General features: G+C 39.6%; 1 protein-coding gene across 8 annotated transcripts in view; it reads right to left on the bottom strand.

The window, feature by feature from the left end:
• Positions 1-1,857: 1,857 nt before the first annotated feature.
• The window catches only part of DAB2 (DAB adaptor protein 2), a 55,617-nt gene continuing 39,206 nt past the window's right edge, over positions 1,858-18,268 (bottom strand). For all 8 annotated transcript variants that reach the window (XM_063604492.1, XM_003810964.5, XM_063604488.1 and 5 more), the window contains 6 exons: positions 12,817-13,470; positions 11,648-11,810; positions 6,836-7,468; positions 6,183-6,292; positions 5,199-5,269; positions 1,858-3,606 (listed from right to left, as the gene is read on the bottom strand). In XM_063604492.1, coding sequence (XP_063460562.1) covers positions 5,204-5,269; positions 6,183-6,292; positions 6,836-7,468; positions 11,648-11,810; positions 12,817-13,470 — 1,626 coding nt within the window. In that variant the 3' untranslated portion in view covers positions 1,858-3,606; positions 5,199-5,203. The remainder of the gene's footprint in view (positions 3,607-5,198; positions 5,270-6,182; positions 6,293-6,835; positions 7,469-11,647; positions 11,811-12,816; positions 13,471-18,268) is intronic.

Below are 18,268 nucleotides of genomic sequence, written 5' to 3'. Positions count from 1 at the left end.
GACACAAAATTACCCTCTGTTTGGCTCTCTCTAGACACCACAGTTAATATTTTGATGGTAAAGTCTGAGATCAATTGATGAAAGGATCTCTCTACTTCAACACACAGTGTTGTAATAAAATACCATGAAAAACACTCCCTTAAGAGTTGGGGTAGAGTGCAGCTTTTTTTAAAGCATGGATGCCAGTCTTGCCTGAGTAAGACTTGCAACAGTAACAGATCCCTCCTCAAAGGATTATGAGTGGCATCAATGGAATAAAGTTATTTTGCATAAATGGTAAAGTACTTCACAGATGCAAGGTTATTTTGGGAAAGTCTATACCTTCTCCCTTTTATGTGAGAAATTTAGGGGCATGCTGGCTGTTAAAGTTCAGCTTTTAGCTTAGATATATTTGATATGTAAAGGAAACTCTCTTTCCAAGATAATAGGGTTACCATGAAAAGCTGAACTTCTGGCACACAGGTGTGAATACCACTGCTTATTAAAGAAATTACAGTTGTCCCTTGGTATCTGTGGAGGATAAATTCCTGCAGATACCAAAATCTGCGGATACTCAAGTCCGTTATATAAAATGGCATATAACCTATGTACATTCTCTCATACACTTTAAATTATTTACAGATTACTTATAATAACTAATATAATATAAATGCTGTGTAAATAGTTGTTATACTGTATTGTTTTTATTTGTATTATTTTAATTGCTGCATTATTTTTATTTTATTTTATTTTCTATTCACATAATTTCCATCTGTGGCTGGTTGAATCTGCAGATGCGAAATCTGAGGTTAGGAGAGCCAACTGTATAAGGAACAGGTGTGTTTCCATTTTGCAGGGACACTTCAGTAACTGCCACTCTCTGCTTGATCAACAGTAGTTCTGACTGCACTGAAAGGAATGTCCGCCTCTTGTACACACCAGCAAGTTAACCTGTGGCAAGATCTCACAGATTAAGTCACGTGGAGATAACACACAGGCTCAACGGGTTAGACGCACTGCAGAGCACCTGGACAAGCCAGATAATTTGTGCAACATGTTCTTATCAGCAGCCTTCTCTAGCTCATCTGTGGCTTACTTTCAATTCCCCTGGAACCTGCTTTTGTATGGAGTGTATTTCTATTCCACCTCACTATTGTTAGAAAGAGACCAAATGTTTCAGTCAAGGAGAAAGGTAAGGCAGTAATAAGGAACATTCCAAAATATTATACACCAATAGATAATCCTACCCCAAAATGTCTTATTCCTTAGAAAAGTTAGGTTTAATACCAAGACTTCTATATCCATGCAAAGCCCACCTTGGGATTCTCTTTCTTGTAGTTGCAGGTCTTTTTGCAATGAATGAGAACCTTGAACTTTTATACTAGGTGAGACAGTTTAAGAGCGTCCTAATGCTAAAAACATCTGTTCATCAGCCCACTCACCTCATGCAACAGCTCTCCAGAGGGGCCTGTGCCAGCCTAGAGCAATCCACACAGTCGTGTCTTGGTGAGGTCAAATATGACTGAGTAAAAAACAAGAGGCAGCCAAGGGTAAAAGGCGTGAACCAATAGTGCACTAATGAGTGATTTTATAGTGGATGTCAGCTGAGGTTGTTCTGGTACAGGTCTTATCTACTAGTCTTCCTTACACTCCCAGAAAGGGAGTGTGTGTGGGTTTGAGACAGAAGAAGGTGCGAAATAGATCAGACGGTAATTTACTCACGGTCCTATTTCATGGATTTCCACTTTCTCTTCACTGTTGTGACAATCCAGAATGTATTATAGCTAACATTTTCTCCACTTCAGACTGGTATGTTTTATAGCTTGCCTCTAATGTCAACTCAAAGCAGGTAGAATAAACCGATGGTACCACATGATATTCTGCCACTCCAGTTTATTGAAATGAGTAAATTTATAGCTTTATTTGCATACAGAAAAGTGCATGAGAAAATAAGTATGTACAAAACAGTTGTGTGGCTGATCATGACTTTCAAAAATTCAACTACCTAGAAATAGTTACCTCCAGTTTAGCACATTTAGGTATTTGGACATTTAAAGTACTATTTCAAGTCTGTGTTTATAGTGACTGAGTAGGAAGCTGATAGAAAATTATGCCATATATGATCAACTATTACCATTAAACGTAAAACCACAGGACTTTCTACTTGGGGCTAATCAATAGAGGGTCATGTGGCCCCTGTCTTGTTTAGCTTCTGAGCATCACCCTCTTCTTCCCCCTCAAGGTAACATTGGATGTGGCTGATTAACTCCCACAAGAACCTGAGCATTAAGGGTCAAGAGACAACATTAAAAACCCAACATAAACAAAACAAAACAAAACTTATTTTGACAATAATAAACCCTTCAGAACTGTGCTCACAACAGGACTGAAAATGAACTGGGAACATTTCCAAGTTGTGAGGAGAAAAATATTGCAGACATTAGATTTTCAATGGTAACCCCAAACATTTGTTCTACAGCTTTTTCTCCCCTCTTATCTTCCTACTAACGACATTGAGATTGTGGCTGCAAGAAAGTTTTCCAGTTACTTGTTAAGGCCTAGCATGACCCCAAATAAGCACCTAATGTGTTTGGCACAATCACATTTAGCTTTGTGATATGTTGCTCTTCAAAATAGAGTCCTTTGTTGCTGAGTTGAGTTCAATTTCTCTTGAACATTAACTGCTCTTCTGGAACTTCAGCTCAAGAGAATGGCCTCCTCTTCCACAGGAAGGATATAGGTTGTGCCCATTTGCAATTCTAGTTCTTGGGACTAGCAATTACTGAGAATGAAGAGAGGCTCCAGATCTGTCTGTGAATCATTAGATTTTTTTTTTTTTTTTTTTGCCCTGTGAGAGTCTGTTGCTTGTGAAAGGGTGGTAATGCTACTTGAACCCAGGAGCAAAACTGACTGAAAAAAGAATCAGAAAAAAAAGGGGAGGAGAGATGAATAATGTTCTTCCCTCATTTGCAATAGCTAGCAAGAGATGGGAGAAAAGGATAATCTTGGCCTTGGGAGAAATTGATCTTCAGAAAGAAGAGAAGCTATCTCTTTAAAAAGGTCCTTAAGTGGTTAGATTCCAAAGTGTCTAAGGAGAAGTTGTAGTTGCTTCCATTTTACTTTAGAAATTCTCTGTAACTGATGGTCTGAAGCAAGATTTCTTTTAAGAAGGTGCCTTGTTCTACTATAACCTTTAGGTTTTATGCTCTGAAACAGAACCCCCGAACAACTCTGAACAATAAGGATTTGAAAATTTATTCAAAACAGTATGATATGAAGGGACGTGGTGGCTGCATCTCCCAACCAGAGGGTAGAAGGCAGGTGTTCTAGAAGGTTCCAGGTACAAAATAGGCAGGGTTCAGTAGGGAAACTACTGTACTTCATTTACACTTAAGCTAGAGAGTTTAGGATCTTAATTTATTTAAAGCCATAGATTCAGTTTAGCTTTAACCTAGACAGAAAGTGAAAAGCATTTTACAAGTAGAAGAGGCAATGAGAAATAAGGCAACAGATAATATGTCAAAGCTGGAACAAGGGCAGAAATCAGAACGTGTCTGGCTATCAGCTTTGTTTTTGACTACTAAGGCCAACCTTTTTATTCCTCTGGATGGTCTGCAGACCAAGTTCCTAGAGAGGTATGGAGAAGAAAGAAACTTGTGGTTAGAATTGTTGAACTGAATATCAATGTATTAAATATCAAGTCATTATTAAAGATGTCAGTAATAGTATCTCCTAGGGCTAATGTGAGGATTGATGAAGATGATAAATGTAGAGCATCTAATAAAATGATTAGCGCAAGTGCTCAACAATGTTAGTTATTTTATCCCATGAGAGTTCCCCTTACCCAATCTATTGATGTAGCAGGTTGACCTAAACTATACTTCCTTCATGACCTAAAGAAGGAAGGACCTCCAAAGAGAAGTCTAGTTCATTCAATTTAGTCCATACAATCCATCTTGACTCTGAGTGTAGTTTACTCCTTCTATTGGTTTGGGTATATCTCCCCTTGAATGGAAGGTGAGAATGATCTCTGGTAAGACTTCTAGCTCTTAAATATCTACTTACTGCTTTATTACCTTTAGAATCACCTGCACTCTTGTTAAAAGGAAGCATTTCCTTGGCACCAAAGAGAAATTCCTTAGGGCTGCGGTAGGACCCAGGAATTTGCATTTTTAATGATTTACCCAGTTCTCTGAAGCAGTTTATGGAAAGGTACTATAGGAAACACAGACATTGTAGAACTGGAGTTGAGGGAAAATGATCCAGATGCCTATAAGCTCAGTCTTACTGTTTTCACCACATTTAAGATATCTATCTATTAAAAATAATTATATTCTAGATGAGCCAAATCACAGTTTAGTAGTCCTGTTTGGATGGACAAGATTGGAAAAAAAATGGGCTTGGTTTTTTGTTGTTGTTGTTGTTGTTTTTCATTATTTCTATTGTTCTACCCCTACCAGCTGGCCTACCTGCTCTAAAATGGGGAGAGCATTCCTTTCCCTACTAAATTCAGTCTTTTGAGATCAGAATAAAGTTGCTGTCACCTTCTGTTGAGAAAGAGTTACACTGAGCCCTCCCAGGATTTCAGCTGAGGGTGATTCTACCTAATCACTTATCTAAGATAAAGTTCATGAGACAGAAGAATCAACCTTCAGACTCATTTTGAGCTCCTACTGCCTATGAAGGAGATCTTTAATAGTTGTTAAAACTTTCAGATTTAATACCATCAGACTCTTTCAGACTAACTTTGAGATTGCTCACAGAGTAATAAATGGTAGAGAAGTAATGATCATAATCTGTTTTGCTGACTTGGTGGCTTCAGAAGGCCAATGGAATCTGAACCCTTTATAGGAAACCAAATTATTACTAGGTGGTTTTGCAACCACTTCAATATGAAAGTAAAAAGGTTAGAAACCTGTGATGTCTTGTTTTGAGTTTTACTTCCCACACAGAACTGAAAAACCAAAAACATGGAATAAGATAAAAATCCACATCCCCAAGGGTATATTACTATTTTTTGATGTGTTTAGGAATTCTATTCTTAAGTGCCCAGCCTAGTCATTATTGAATGATCTCAGTAGAGATTTTCCTGTCGATTACTCCTAAATTATAGATATTTACCCTCTTCCCAATTCTAAAATTAAAATTTCACTCTTTATTCCATGTCACCCTTTCTCACAAAAACCCCTGAGACAGGCTTATTAGGATCTTCTACTTACAGAATTTAGGCAAAAGGATTTCCAAATGGATCCCTATACATCTCAGAAGATACAGGTTGAGAAGAAGCCACCTAAGAAGATAAAATCATCTAGTCAATAAATACAGTTACAGTCATAAGAAAAAAAATTGCAATGAAGACTTCCTAAATTCTTTTAAAAATCGCTTGGGTCATAGGCCAATCAGCCAATCAAACATTATATGGGGCTTACAGTGTTTTGTTTTCATCTGCTTGCAGATGGCAGTGTATATTATTTACGTGAAAATCAAGGTTCAGATGCATTTCATTTGCCTCCCCGAAATGGGAAGTATTATTTTCACAGGCTATAGAAATATTGTTGGAAAATTAAGAATTTAAATTTTTGAAAGGTTTTCAAGACAGTATTTTGGCTCAATTTTCTCCCGAAATGCTTTCATGGGTCAGGTTAAGTGAGATATGAAGGATGTTTTCTATGTGATATTATTTCTCAAATTCAGAAGATAATAGTTCTTGTGCAAATAATCTTTCTCCAGTTTAAATGAATGTTTATACTGTGAAGGTTCTTGGTGACAAATCTTAGCTAAACATGTTTTACCATCATAAAGCTATTATAGCCAGGTGCGGTGGCTCATGACTGTAATCCCAGCACTGAGGGAGGCCAAGGCAGATGGATTACTTAAGGTCAGGAGTTTGAGAACAGTCTGGCCAACATGGCGAGACCCCATCTCTACAAAAAAATACAAAAATTAGCCAGGTGTGGTGGCACGTGCCTATAGTCCCACCTACTCAGGAGGCTGAGGCAGGAGAATCCCTTGAACTCAGGAAGTGGAGGTTGCAGTGAGCTGAGATTGCACCACTGCACTCCAGCCTGGCCGACAGAGCAAGACTCTGTCTTAAAAAAATAAATAAATAAATAAAAGCTATTATAAAAGCAAGGTTAATTCAGGAGGCTGGAGCTCTATGTGGCATGTACTTTGGAGAAGAGCTTCTAGTAGTTCATACTTACAGAGGCTTGTGATGAACCAAAAGAATCTTTAAAGAAAGGGTTCTCAAATGCATTGTCAGTAGATTTGGTAACTGGCAGGGAAACTTGTCTGGGAGCTGGCTTTGGTGGTTCTAGAAGGTAAAAAATCCAGGCAATCAGTAGACAAGCTTTCCCCAAATATAGGCCAGTCCCCGCGTCAGCTTATTTTTGAATTTTAGTTCTATACTTTTGAAATTTACATCAGTGGAACAAAAATCAACACCAAATACTAAGTACCCCAATAATTATTATCCTTCTCGGAAGAGAAAGCCATGCATATTTATCTGAAGTGGAAGAGATTCAGAATCCCCTCATTTTAAGCTGATGGGACATGGATGACGCCTTATTACACAGCCCTCCAAGAGTCACCAGTCATCACATTTCAATAGCTCATGGCAGCCCTTTTAAGATTTATCACTAGAGGGCAGCATTGGGTCAGTCCTCAGAAATGACTAAGGTAAATAGTTATCACCAAAAGGTAAATGGTTAAGTTGTCTCCATAACCCTTGATTACCAACAGAAGCAAGAGCAAAGCTGTTGGCAGGTGGGAGAGGGTTCATTTGGGGAACTCATTTAGGTCCATGTGGCAGCGGAGATAGTTGTTGGAACAGTAGGCAGAGTGGTGAGTGGCTTACCATTGATCTTGTTCAATAGTTGATTAGCATCAAAGTCATCATGGTCTGCATTCTCCTGAGGAATGCCAACCTTGCTGTTGAAATAACTGGCAAAGGCACTCAAAGTCCCAGAAGAAGTCTGCTCTCCCTTCCGCGCGGGCACAGCAGGTGGCTGCCGCAGTTGGAAATCCTTAAACATTTCTTTCACATCCTTGATCTCTTTATCCCCAAGTGGGTCTAAGGCAGTGAAGGCATCACTGGAGATGTCCTTGGGAGGGCCAGCTCTGGGAGGTGGCTGAGGAGGAGTGACCAGGAGAGAGGAGTGCATGGATGGGGGCTGAGTGGACACAGCAGGAGCTGGAAAAATATTGCTCTGAAAAGGATTCCCCAAAGGGCTTGTTGTTGACCAAGCATTGGGTGCCACAGATGCAGAAGGGCTCCAGACAACAGGCACTGGAGGGGGAGATGAGGCTGCAAAAGGTGAAGGCTGGTTCCAACCTGAAACAGCTGGACTTGTACCAAAAATGACGGGCTGACTAAAACCTGAAGGTTGACCACCCATCATGGCTCCCGGAGCCATTGAAGGGGACTGATTGAAGACCAAAGGTGCTGTGTTCCATGGTCCTGCCTGAGGGAGTGTGACAGTTACACCACCTGAAGTAAGAGGAAGAAAAATACTTATCAGGAGTCAAGCTTGAAGAAGATTCTTGAATTTCAGAAAGCACAACTCTCTGGAAAGCCTCTCCACAGCTAACACCTCCATTGAGCCCTGAGGCTGATATGGGAAGAATAAAGACTCTGACAGATTAATCACTGTAAAAGTTAGCCAGCTAACACTGTATAGTGAGCATTCAAATGCTGGTTGCATTTTGAGGCCCATGTTCTTCCTACCATGTCTTTTTAACTTTCCTCATTAGAAGGGTAGTACAGTCCATAAGTATCTACTCATCAAAAAAATAAGCCCTTATCATACAGACACTAGTTGTCTGATACATCTCAAACAACTAGAACAGAGTCTGTTAATAGCAGGAACTTATTGAAGTGAATATATTTTTATACACGAACCATGCTGATTATGATGTAGTTAATTAAGATAATCCATTGGACTCTCTGAGTCACAGATTTGATCTTTTCATTTGGCAACTGGCTCACGTCTGGAGTCTTATGGAAACCAGCAATCACACATGTGCACAAGACCTCAACATGCTTGCATCCTGAAGAAACCATTTCAAAGTTTCTTCACTTTTTATTGCTGCCAAGACTGATACAGCTATATACATAAAGGGAAGATAAAGTTTGGCCAATGCCAAGATAGTTTTAGACGTTTATATATAAAAATGGAAGAAAGGATGTTATCCTAGGAAGACTGTTTCAAATAAAAGTGCTTCCTGCCATGTGCCATCCGCTAAACCTTGCCAGAAGTTAGAACAGAGAATTTAAAAGAGGAGAGAGGACAATGGGAAACAAAAATCTTTCAAGGTAACTAATGGCCTGTGTTGGGGCATCTGATCTTTGTGGTGAATGGCTCCATCTCCTACGACCTTGCTATGTCATCAGGAATTCGTTAAATCGCCAGAATCCAGGCCTCTCCAATGATGGCCTCTGATTCTTGAGAGGCTCGCTCCCTGCATCTTGTTCTAATATACAGGGCACTGTCTTTCCTGCCTCTTGCCAAGTGCATTAATGATTCAGTTAAACTCACCGCTAAGAAGGAAACCTAAATTCAGCCTCATATCTATTAGTGGGTGATGCTTCGCTCTTGAAATCTACTTGCTTTGAGCTTTGGTGCATGGCATTCTTTAGTTATGAAAGTTTTCTTCAGACCTGGGTTAGGGACGTTTATGTTTCCAAGAGGGAATACTTTGAAAATGGTATTTAGGAGTGATGGAGCACAAGATTATATCTTCGAGCTTCTTAGTCTGAGACATTGGTATTACCTGACTCCATTCTCATCATGCATGCTGGCCATCTGGCCATGGGCACACATGGTGTACTCACAGAGAGTGGTGGGTTTCAGAACAGGCCATTTCACTTAATCAGCATGCTTTTTGGAGGTGAGGAAACTGGGTGCAAGAATATTCATTAAAATTGGGAAGGTCATAGTCTGGGATGGTAGAAACTGAAAATCAGGCACACTGGCTCTAAATCCGGCACCCCATTCTCCTGTTCTGCTTCCTTGGCAGCAAGGCATGGGGCAATTTTAATTTTCAAATGCTATGTTAATTCAAATACTTATTTCACGGATACAGAAATTAGACTTCATTTTCACTGAAGAATATACTCCTTTCATAACAAATCAAGAGAATAGTTATATTCTACAATACAGGCTCTAAAAATGGGTTTAGTTTGAACAAAGTTGTTGCTCGTATTTTAAAACACATTCAATTAAATTGTATTAACAGAAGCCAGATCACTTGCTAATAATTTCCACCAGTTAGCTGTGCAAAAAGGAGGGTAGAATTTTATCATCTTTCATGTTGGACAACTTGTCTTCATTTAGGAAAATATCATATTAGTGAGAATGGTATTTGTAAAAGAGAAAAATATTAGGGCTGGGCGCAGTGGCTTACACCTGTAATCCCAGCACTTTGGGAAGCCAAAGTGGGAGGACCACTTGAGGCCAGGAGTTCACAACCAACCTGGCCAACGTGGCGAAACCCTGTCTCTACTAACATACAGAAATTAGCTGGGTGTGGTGGCGCATGCCTGTAATCCCAGCTACTAGAGAGGCTGAGGCACTTAAACTTGGGAGGCAGAGGTTGCAGTGAGCTGAGACAGCACCGCTGCACTCCAGCATGGGTGACAGAGTGAGACTCTGTCTCAAAAAAAAAAAAAAAAAAAAAAAGGAGAGAAAAATATTACATTTGCCAGGAATTCAAGGCTTTCCCAGTATATACTTATACCAGTCTTCATTCCTACCCACCAAATCCCCACATTGTGTTTTAACACATTGAACACATTGAACACATTGACAAAGTAGGGGCAAGGAATAAGGAAAAAGGGGACATGGGTATAGAACATTAATTTTATTACCTTCTGAGGCTAGATTAAAATACAAGCAAGTTGAATCTGAGGGCTCAGCTTTCTACAATACCCTCTCCCCACCCCCCCAGTTCTCCAGGGGAGACAGTCCCCCAGCTGGGTCTAGCGGAAGCCAGACCTACAACCTTCCATGGTTTGGCTGAGGATCCCTGCTAGTGGACAGGGACTATACTGTAGAGCTCAGTTTGAGTCCCATGTCCAAACTTGGAACAATCATCAGTATTCTGCAGTTGTATACCCCAAGGCCTCAACAGGGGCACCTAGCCAAAAAGCTTCACTTCGTCTGAATAAATAAACAGTTATAGGGTCCAGCTGTATTTTCAGGCTGACTTGTTAAATATTGGCTGCAAAAATTCTTAAGGGCATTGATATCAGATACAAAGCTCTGTGATGTGATCTCGCTGCAGACATTGCATTGCAAGCACTCTGGTCTTCTGTGAGGGAAGGGTACCAAACAGCTCCACTTGGGGGTGCAAGGAAAAGAGCAATGCAGAAAGGGGGAAGCCCCCAAGAGACATGAAGTCTTTAGAGAGAGCCTCTTGATGGGGTAAATGCGAGCAGAGACCTGGGACAAGCTGGCTTTTCATACCCTCACGGATTTCTGCCACTCAGCAGTTGAGTAACAGTCCTCCTCTGGCCACCCTATTCTAGATATGATTAAACAGATTTCTTGTAAAAGAACCAAACTATTTTCCTTTGTAGGAAAACAACAGAGACAGAGAGGAAAACAAAACAAGGATCCTGATGACTGACTGCAGGAGGCAGAGAAAGCCAGGATCCCTGGTCAGATTTTACCGAAGGAGAGGAGAGTCCTTCCTCGTCTACAGTCCTCCACCTCCCAAGCCAGAGTCCATTTGGAGTTTGTAGAGGTGCCAAGAGCAGAAAAATAGAGTCCACAGCAGGACAGCAAAAACTATTGTCAGGGTTTCTGAAAACTGTACCATGGAGTCTGAAAAGAACTATAGGCTATGGACTAAGAATAGCAAGGCCAGCCCTCAGTCAAGTGGACTTTCCCACTGTCCTACCACAGAGTGATCAGCGGCTCACACAAGCTAATGACACATTTAGGAATTAAGAGCATCAATGCATCCTAGCTGTCTGATAAAATTCCATCTCTTCCCTTATTTCTCTCTTTTTTCAACTTTGGCTTTCTAGGACTTATGTTCTAGCTTCAGTAAAACACTCAAGCTAGCCAAAATATTGGCAAGGAGCTCCTATGGCAGAAGTGCTCAGAGACTGATCAGGATGTGTGCCTGATCTACCCTTACCATACACCTAGGAACACAGCTGGGCCCAGAACCTAGGACTTTCACTCTATGACTTATTCTTGCTTCAGACTTAACTTATATCCTTCTTGGGCATATATTCCTTCCAAGAGGGCTATGTGTTGAAAGGACATAGGCCTTCGATCTATTATGGCAAAAGACATGGAAGACATGCATGTTGACAGACAAGCCTCTCTTATGTCAACCCTGTTTTGCTACTGAAGCTGGTCTGAGTTTAGAATCCCTTACAATTGTCTTTCAGGAAACCGTGACCAGTTGGTTCAAGTAAGTACAACACTGAAAATGAATTTCTTGTCTCATGCTGCCTCGAGGAGCCAAATGTGAGTTACAAGTCAAGAATATCAAATGGATGTGGGGTTGTATAGTAGAAGTGGGAGAAGGGCTCCTGGGATGCTCAAATCTTATGCTGTAAAACCCTCTGGGAGTATGAAATCTCTTCCAATGCATCATTATTTTATGAGCAAAAGCAAAAGAGTCATACTTAATTTTATCTCTAGGCACCTACCTAGACCCACCAGGGGCCCCACTGGGGCAGGAGCACTTGTTTTGAAGAGATCCAGAGGGTTGGGCTGCAGGGCTGTAGGTTGTCCTGTGGGTGACGCCTGGCCTGAAGGTTCTGAGACGGGAGGAGCAAAGATGTCTGATGCAAGCAAGTCATTGGCTGAAGACTGACAGGACAGGGAGGGAGGGAGAAGCCTTAGTTACTCACTAACAGTGAAATACAGCCTCATTTTGTCTCCTACCCTATACCCCAATTTGAGAGCCACAAAAAGGAAAACTTTTTTCTTGACAGATGAACAACAACAACTACTACTACTACTACAGAAAAAGAGTCCTCCAAAAAAAGACACAGATTCCTACAACGGACGGACTACTGAGTCTTAGTGTCTGACACTACCTAGGACTTGCAAAGTGAAATCTACTATATTCATTTACACACTCACATTGGTCTGGTCTCATCAGCTAAATGTTTGAAGTTGGGGGAGCAAGTGTGTAAAAGGGGCAACTACCAATAAGCATCCTAAATATTTTTGTTCATTCCATTGGATTTTAAGTCAGTCTACATAGAGATCATAGGGTCTTAATCCAGGCAAGCCTGTATATTCTTAGGAGAGGTAAAAAAAGACCCCTATGGGAACTGCATTTTAAATTGCTCTTAAATAAAGCTGAGATCATAGTGGTAATAGTAAATACATAAGCTTAGAAAAAGCTTATGTATTTACTCAGTATTTAAAAGAGGAGATAAGCTTGAGAATTTTACACCACCACCATGGACACTGATGCAATATGATGGGTGTGCAGGGCGTGTTAGTGTCAGGGAAGTACAAAGGGAATCACAAGAACTCTCACCCTCCCAACCCAGAACATGATGATCAAACTTACCAGAGGTATAGAAGCATAGCAGCATTAAAAATGGAAAAACTTGTGTTTAGTTTAATCATAAGTGACAAGACATGCACACGGAAAGCAGGGTGTGACAAACACTGCTGAGAAGCTTAAAAACGGTGGCAGTTAGAGGAAAGTACTCCTGGAGAACCAAAGTGCCTTATCCCACCTTCTATTTCACAGCAACACAGGAAACTACGAGAGCAGCAGCAAAGAGAGCTTGCATCACACCACCCTTTGGTACCGAACATGCACTCTGCTAATGGATATGTGGAGAAGACAATTCACCTTAGCAGTCCTTCTGCCTCTTCCTGGTTTGGTACTTTGTGGAGGTGGGATAATGGCTATGGAGTCATGTGGTGAGGACTGGACAGAGCTTTCCAAGTCCTGCTTTACGCCATTCTGTATGGACAGTCCTTTGGGAGGGCTTCCCACAAAAGGGTTCGGGGAGGATTTGACAGAGAAGCCGTTCTGTTCTCTTTCAGATACCCCATTTTGAGTTCTCACTGCTGGCTGGGTTTGCGAACTTGAAAAGGGCCATGGGCCTGCCTGAGCTTCCTGTTTGCCAGTCCGGTTAGAGATCTGGTCAAATTGCTGACCAAAGTAGTCAACATCACCATTCAGGGGCCCATTACTCAGCGGAGTAGACGAGCTACTCGAATTCTCTTTCTTCTGATCTGGAGATTTGAGAGAATCAAACGAAGAAGGTGTCGATTGGTCTGGCTGTGTGAAAGGATCGTCACGGAAAGGATCAGGATTAGGGGTGGGAAAGAAGTTGAGATTGGCAGAAAAGGCATTTTCAGGCAAGAAGGATGCCTGAGGCTTTGGTCGAGGAAGAGAACAGGAGGTGATGCCGTTTGTTAAGAATGGATTTTCTCTTAAAGAATTCTGATTGGTGTCGATTTCAGAGTTTAGATCCACTAACAGGATATCTTTGCTTTCCTATCACATTTGGAAAGAAAAAAAAAGAAAGTGTTAGTTCATGTTGTGACTTCAAATGAGAAAATTACATAAGATGACTAGGATTATCAGAATTTCCATTTGAATTTGGTCTTGATAAATCGGTTGATCATTACCTCCTTCCATCAACCCCCGTAGTCCATTACTCCCTTGCTATAGACTAGGTCCTTTCTATTCCTCCCCAATATCATGCCCTTTTATTTAAGTCTCAACCTCATTAGGTGAAATCTTACTGTTGCTTACTTCATGTCTCTGCTCACCCTGTTTCACACATACAGACTGGCTTAATTCATTATGAGCATTGTTTCAATTTGTGACTTTGAAAGTCTTAAAGGGAATTGATTGTGAGTCACTACAAATGATTATCAAAGTATGTTGAGCTTGAAAGTAAGTGATTTCAGAAGCTTAGCTCAGCTTCCTACCTATACACATACAGTCCTCTCTATTGTACCCCCAGAGTCGTGTAGGATCATCTCTCTAAATGAGAAAATTCATCGACTAATACATTCATATTTTATAGTTCTGGCTGTGATGAAATTTAAGATCAAATGCATTTCCCTAAAATCGGTCCAGTTCTTTCCTCTAGAGGTGGGAGAGAGGCTTTTCTTTTATATCACGGCCTTCAGGTATGTCTCTTAATATTTAAGGCTCTTGCTGAAGCTGATAGTCAAGTAGGATCTCATCCTCATCATCCCAGTCTCTCCTCTGGGCTTACCCTTTTTGTCTATGTCCTCTGAAAGAGACACTCAATACTGATCTAATTTAGTCAATCACACATTAAGATCTCCTATTTGTACATCTTTGCATAACATTGCTTAGAGTTGCCTGTGTTGTGATAGTAATCTCATCTATTTAGTGGTTAAAGTCAACCAACAACTGATCTTTAATTTATATACAGTAGTCCCTCCTTATCCTCAGGGAATATGTTCCAAGGCCCACAGTGGATGTCTGAAATGGCACATAGTGCCAAAACCTATATACAGTATTTTTCTCATATACATACACATGATAAAGTTTAATTTATCAATTAGGCACAATAAGAGATTAACAAGTAATAAAATAGAATGATTATAACAATATGCTGTAATAAAAGTTATTTGAATGTGGTCTCTCTGTCTCTCTTCTCTCAAAATATTATATTGTACCGTACTCACTTATTTTCAGACCAAGGTTGACCGCAGACTTAATTTCAGAAAGTGAAACTGCAGATAAAGGGGGACTATTGTACAAGGTAGAGACATGGGTTTAAGAGTTAATTTGAAAGACATATCAAATATATAGCTCTACTAATTCTATCCCCTCTCTATCATTTCTCTGGTGTGTTAATTTTTTGGATTTTCAACTGTTTGATAAAAAATTCTCAGCTTAAAAGCAGTAAATTTGATGAATCCGACATGTCTTTATTCCAGTAAAAGACAGAATTATAACTCATCCTAGAACAGAACTTTCATACTGACATCACTTCCTTCTGCTTGACTTTGATCCATTAAATACTTAACTATGCTACCCAGAGAAGAATATAAATGATAAAAAATGCCTTGCTGAAGTGCAAGTTATAGTAGTTATCTTGCATTACCCTGAGCAGAATACTAAATATTTTGATCATTGGGGAAAATAAACAACTTCAAGGGAATATAAAATTTGCAAACTAGTAAATACAAAAGGGTTCAAACAGGCTTTTAAAAGAAAAAAAAAATACCCAATTGTTTAGAAAGTTTAAGTCCTAGTTCATGGCCACAAAGGAGACAGCAAAATCAGACCTAAATGGTAATCTATCTTTTGGATTCCTTTACTGTGAGGCATAAAAATACAGTTTTTATAAGCCAAAGCCAGGCTTTCTCTTTATAAAAGAAGAATTTGTCACAAGAAAGAGCTTATAATTAAAAAAAAATTTAATCAGAGAAATGGATTGGAAGAGCTATTAATCTAGGGATCTTTATACAATCAAAAGGTAGGATAAAATGTATTACAAAAGCTTGTGATTTCAATATTTATTTATTTGTTTTGAGCCACCTCTGGGTTAGAACAGTTGAGTGTTCACAGCTGGTAGAGTTCTCGTTTTCAAATACTTCAGAAGAAGTTCTTAGGACACCAAACAGGAGCCACAATGTTAGACTTCTGAATAGTCACCCTATAAGTAAAATGTATAAGGCTCTCCTCAGGCTGGGTTTGTTATTAATCCAAGATTAAAAGTGTAGTTCACAGACTACAACTGAGAGCCCAAAGACTCCTCATCCACCCACTTGGTCAGTGCCTCATTCATTCTTTGTCGAACTGTCAATACTGCATCCAGTTGGCCACTGTTTGAGCACCTGAGCCGCAGGCACTGGAGACACGGCAGTGCGTTACAGAACCTGCTCGTAGGGAGCTCCAGTAAGCGGACATAAATCCTGAGTTCCATAGCCTAGCTCTTCTCTGGGTGGCTAATCTCACCTAACCATTCCAGTTTGTCAGACTGAGGACTTCTCTACTCAAAGCCTTAAGGGGCTTACTGCTGGCTCCCTATATTAAAATAAGCCTCCTTAGGCCAAATTTCCAAATGGTCCACAATAAGACCCACGTTGTTTCTAGCCCAACTATGATCTATTTTCCTACACACTTCAAAGACCCAACTCAAATTCAGACTCTTTACAAAGCTTTTAGCATCGATTTTTCTGTCTACACTTGCCCTGTGCCCACCCGTGTTATCTTATGGCATGTACACAAGGACATAAGTGACACTCCTGCTTTGTATCCTGATCCCATCCCTTGTACCATATTTAATCTCCTTGATCACAGATCATGTCTTATATTCTTTCCATAGTAACTGTGCTTTCAAGTGGTTGTTAAAGTTGCAGAACATGGGTTTTTATGTTTTTCTTTCTTTTCCTTTTTTGAGATGCAGTGTGGAAGGATAATGCTCAAGGGGCTTGCCAATAAAAATGCTGTTCTAGGGGATACCACATAGTTTGCAACATGAGTATTATTTGAAATTCATAAAACTTTTCTGTATAAATTTGAGGGGAGTGACAACCATCTAGGACCAATAATAAAGTCTAGGTAATTTAGATTTCTTTCTCTCTTTACATATTTCAGAGCAATTGTTGAAAGAGTTGAATATTTTTAAACATGCTGGCTTTACCAAGTAGAGATAAATCTATTTTTGACCTATGACTATAGAGTCAATAGATAAGAACATGTCAAAGCCTAACCAGCACATAATTAGATCTGTTAGCCTTCTTTTGGTTATCAGAGAGTATATATTTTGATGGTATTTATTACTTTATTGTTAGTTTAACTAAAACTTGAATTCCTATAAATAAAAAATTCTTAGACTTCATAAAGTCTAATAAAAATGAGACTGAAGATTATCCATGTTGTCTTCCATTTCCTTTTTTAGAACATTCTAGAAGTCTACAGAAGTAGATTATATAGGCAGTACTTCCTTGCCTATTCCAGTGGAATTCCACTTCATATCTTGAGTGCTTTGCTCTCTTTGAATATTACTTGTTTGAATGTCATTTATACTTGGGAAGTAAGTGTTCAGATACTGATTTATTTGAGAAAACATCACTAATGGAGGAGAGCGCAAAGTTGACTACAAATCAAAAGGACCTCAGAGTTAGGATGGACCTGTCAGGATAATCTAGTCTAGTATTTTAAAAAGTTTATCCTCAGAACTATAACAAAAATTATGAAGAATGAAAGGTTCTATAGGCAAGTGAGTTAGGGCTCACTGCTAAAATGAATATTAAACAGGCTTCTCTCTTAAAGGCATTTTAGAATGCTACCATGCATTGTGATACTCATATGGTTAGGGTCAGAGAAGAATGCATGAAGTCCCTGCTCCTCTCCATCTCATTTGACCTGAAAGTTTTATGCAGTGAGGATTCACAGGCCTCAAATTCTCTGCAGAAGTCTGAAGGGAGAATTTTACCCAATCTTTGATCCGTTGCTTCAACTCCTGTAACCTTGGTCACATAGGCTTCCATGATAATTTCCTGATACAAGAGAGTCCTTTCTAGACATTTCCCCCCATTATTCTAGACTAATTCTCTTTTTGTCTGTTTATTGCCTTCTCATCTTTTATGTTCAAATCTAGAAACTCATTCCTGCAGAAGCATTACCTGAATCTGAACTAGATAAATACCCTGTAGTAACATCAATTACTAACGATGTAATTAGTTTTAATGTTGGTCTCCCTGCCGGAGAGTAAATTCCATGATGTCATTGATGTTGTGCATCTTACTGCTATGCCTTGCAAATAGCAGGTGCTCAGGAAACTGTTACATAAATAAAAGAAGTTGCAAGAAGTCATTCAAAATGTCATGGACATTTTCATTAGAGGTATGTTTTGGAAGGTCTGAAGACTTGGGCCTAAGTCTTGAATCTGGACCTCTTTCCTTTTTATTTTTTTTTTCTTCTTTTTTTTCCCTGAACCACCATTTTTTTTTTTAATTTATAAAGGAAAATACTGTTCTGTTCTTACAGGGTTGTTACAGATCATTCAATATTGAGCAGACTGGATATGGTATAAAATCCTATGAGAATGGGCAGCTTTCTAACAAGGACAAGCTTTGGTGGAATATAACTGAGCCACTTGTTTGTTTTAAATCTTACTTCACACCAAATTTATGCTGCTAAATTGCAACAGACAGAATGCAAAAGAAATGAAGAGGCCAGGAGGCTTTATGATTAACCATCTAACAGTCATACTTTCTTCAAGTAGGCTTATTCAAGGATTATTATTCACCTCCTCCTTCTAATCCTAAGTGATACCAAGAAGGACTACATTGCTGAC

This window comes from Pan paniscus, chromosome 4 (genome assembly GCF_029289425.2).
Source record: "Pan paniscus chromosome 4, NHGRI_mPanPan1-v2.0_pri, whole genome shotgun sequence".
Taxonomy (NCBI): Eukaryota; Metazoa; Chordata; class Mammalia; order Primates; family Hominidae; genus Pan; species Pan paniscus.
The sequence above is the reverse complement of the archived record's forward strand: the minus strand, read 5'-3'. Positions and strand labels throughout refer to the sequence as shown.